The 2743-nt window shown below is 38.7% G+C and overlaps 1 protein-coding gene across 1 annotated transcript; it reads right to left on the bottom strand.

Annotated features, from left to right (window-relative positions):
• Positions 1–1353: 1353 nt before the first annotated feature.
• LOC106331197 (myrosinase-binding protein 2-like) lies at positions 1354–2743 on the bottom strand. Its single transcript, XM_013769519.1, has 4 exons — positions 2551–2743; positions 1998–2456; positions 1623–1905; positions 1354–1580 (listed from the first exon to the last, which is right to left on the bottom strand). Exons 1-4 carry the CDS (start codon positions 2740–2742, stop codon positions 1354–1356), a joined length of 1161 nt encoding a protein of 386 aa, XP_013624973.1. The 5' UTR covers position 2743.

The raw sequence follows: 2743 nt of genomic DNA, 5'->3' as shown, positions 1-2743 counted from the left end.
ATTTTCACCAATCTAGGCTCAATATTCACCTGTAGGTACCTACTACTTGAAGGAAAGTTTTAAAAAATAACACCGACCACTCATACCATAGTTGGAGCAGAGTAGCCGCCTCCTTCTCAAAATAAGTATACAGTAAACTTCTATAAATTAATACTCGATAAATTAATAATTTTATAAACTAATAAATTTTGTCATTTTCAATTTGGACCAGTTCAAAATTTGACACAAATCGATAAAATAATAAAATAATAATTTTTAGAAAATTCTATGTAAATATATTGTCCTATTAAAATTAAAACTAACAATTTATATGTATACATATTTTATATAAGTAAAAACTTATTATTATATTGTTTATTTTATATTCACAATGAAATTATTTTTATATTTTCTTAACATTTAGTATATTTTGATGAGATTTAGTAATATTATATCTAAAGCCACATTTAATTTTAAAAAATAACAATTAATGCATATGCACTAAAATAAAATATTTTTCTTATCTTAAAATAAATATATCTTAAAATAAAAAATTAATTGATAAAACTTTTGTAAATTAATATCTCTATAAATTAATAAAATTTTAAAATCTCAACATTATTAATCTATAGAGATTCTACTGTAAGATATAAATCCTTACACTTCAACAAAAATTATTCTTCTCCTTTAGTCACCATTAGAATAGTACAACAAGTTAACAATTTTGCAACTCAACTCTAGCTACTCTATTCCAAAAAGGCCCTCCAAACTCCAACAATTGACAATCCTAACATTATTAGGCCACTATATCAAATTTGAATTTACAAAAACAGCAACATAATAAATATAAAGATTGACGTTAACATTTTTAAAACAGAAACATCCTTTTCTAGACAACAACTCCACTTTTGATGATACATTAGAGTAATTGTTAAAACCTCACCTAAAACAATATACTAATTTACCACTAATTACTAGAAACGCCTCTCCTAATATACACAAAAACTATCATTGTCCAAAAGAAGAGCCACATAGAAAGTTAAACAATCTCCTCCGACTACATAACACACTAACGCAACATATAATTGCTATGTCCCAGTAAAAACAATCAAAATTCACAGCACATAATTGTATTATACAAAGCTAGTTAAACAACATCCCGCGCGTAGCGCGGGCACACCACTAATATACTTATAGATTCAAGTTATTTCAGACATACTAAAACACATGGAAAATGTAGACATTTTGTAGAACACACAAGCAACACCTAACTCTTAACACTTAAGTCTGACAAGTCACACACCAGATCCCTCCCACGATGAAGTTTGTAGCATGAGGCGGAGCTGGAGTTGGAGCTATAGCTGGACGTTAACCTCATCGTCCAGCCGGACCCGGAGCTGGAGCCGGACCTGGAGCCGGTCCGGGAGCTGGACCTGGAACCGGACTTGGAGCCCGACCCGGAGCTGGATTTGGAGCCCGACCGGGAACTGGACCCTGACCCGGAGCTGGACCAGGAGCAGGAGCTGGACCAGGAGCAGGAGCCGGAGCAGGAGCCGGAGCAGGAGCAGGAGCCGGAGCAGGAGCAGGAGCAGGAGCTGGAGCTGGAGGCCAGCGTCCAGCCGAACCTGGAGCCGGAGATGGACGTGGAGCTGGAGCCGGAGCCGGAGCTGGAACTGGAGCTGGGACCGGAGTTGGAGCTGGAAGAGGGCCAAAGTTTGCACCAAGAGCATCAATGACATCACCAGACCGACCAGAAAACCCGACAAGCTTGAAATTATTTTCCTCGAACACAAATCTCCTGCCAACCACATTGCCAAAAGCAGGGGAGGTTCTTCCTATTGATGTTTGAAACCTAAGCGATGTAAGGAAGCCATCGATGGTTCCCTCCACTACTGTAATATGTTCATTAGGATGATCCACCACAAACTGCAACCAAAATATTTTTATAAAAGTAAAATAAATCTCAATAAACACAAAGCTATACAGTTACACATATATTTTATATCAACAATTAATACCTCCTGTGGAACCTCTTGCCTCCTCCCATGATCATGTGGCACCGTTCTTTGGCCTCTCGCATACTCAAACCTGAGAAAACTTACAAATCTACCACCTCGTCCAACGAGTATTCTTCTTACACCGTCGAAAGCACCATCGTCCCAAGCGCTCCCTCCGTTCCCACCTTGAGGGTTAAAGTGCCTAAGAGGAGGATTCGCAGCGAAGAAGTAAGGTCCGATGGCATCAAGAGCTTGACCAGAACGTCCGTGAAAACCTAGAAGCTTTCCACCATTTTTACCCTCGAGCGTGAATCTTGTCCCAAGTTGAAACCCCAAAAACGAATGACCGAGTATCGGAGAGGTCCTTCCACGGGAGGTTCTGAAGATTAACGACTGGATAAGCGCTGTTCCATACCTAAAAACATGTGAGAAGCTTCCACCAACGGATGTGATATATTCAGTCGGATAATCCACTGTGAACTGGATTTCATTTTCCATTAGAAACAACAAATGCAGAAGGCAATAAAGGTATGACAAGAGCATATTGAAGAATAACAAAGAAAGGATCTATTACCTCTTGAAGTCCCCCGCGATTCGTTCCATGTTCACGGGTTTCAAAATTTCCATCATTATTTTCGTACTCAATCTTGATATAAGAAACACAGTCCCAGTCTCTTCCGACAATTATTCTTCTCACGCCATCGAAAACACCATCGTCAAATGGGCTGCCCATGTTACCACCCATCGTTCCCACTCTTTCAGACATT

Source organism: Brassica oleracea, chromosome C3, assembly GCF_000695525.1.
Source record: "Brassica oleracea var. oleracea cultivar TO1000 chromosome C3, BOL, whole genome shotgun sequence".
Lineage (NCBI taxonomy): Eukaryota > Viridiplantae > Streptophyta > Magnoliopsida > Brassicales > Brassicaceae > Brassica > Brassica oleracea.
This window is presented reverse-complemented; position numbering and strand designations above follow the sequence as displayed.

Coding starts and splice junctions, on each gene's coding strand:
- LOC106331197 (XM_013769519.1), bottom strand. CDS start 2,742: ATGTCTGAAAGAGTGGGAACGATGGGTGGTAACATGGGCAGCCCATTT. Junction 2,457..2,550: donor ATCGCGGGGGACTTCAAGAG/GTAATAGATCCT, acceptor AATGAAATCCAG/TTCACAGTGGATTATCCGAC. Junction 1,581..1,622: donor GGCTCCGGCTCCAGCTCCAC/GTCCATCTCCGG, acceptor GCTGGCCTCCAG/CTCCAGCTCCTGCTCCTGCT.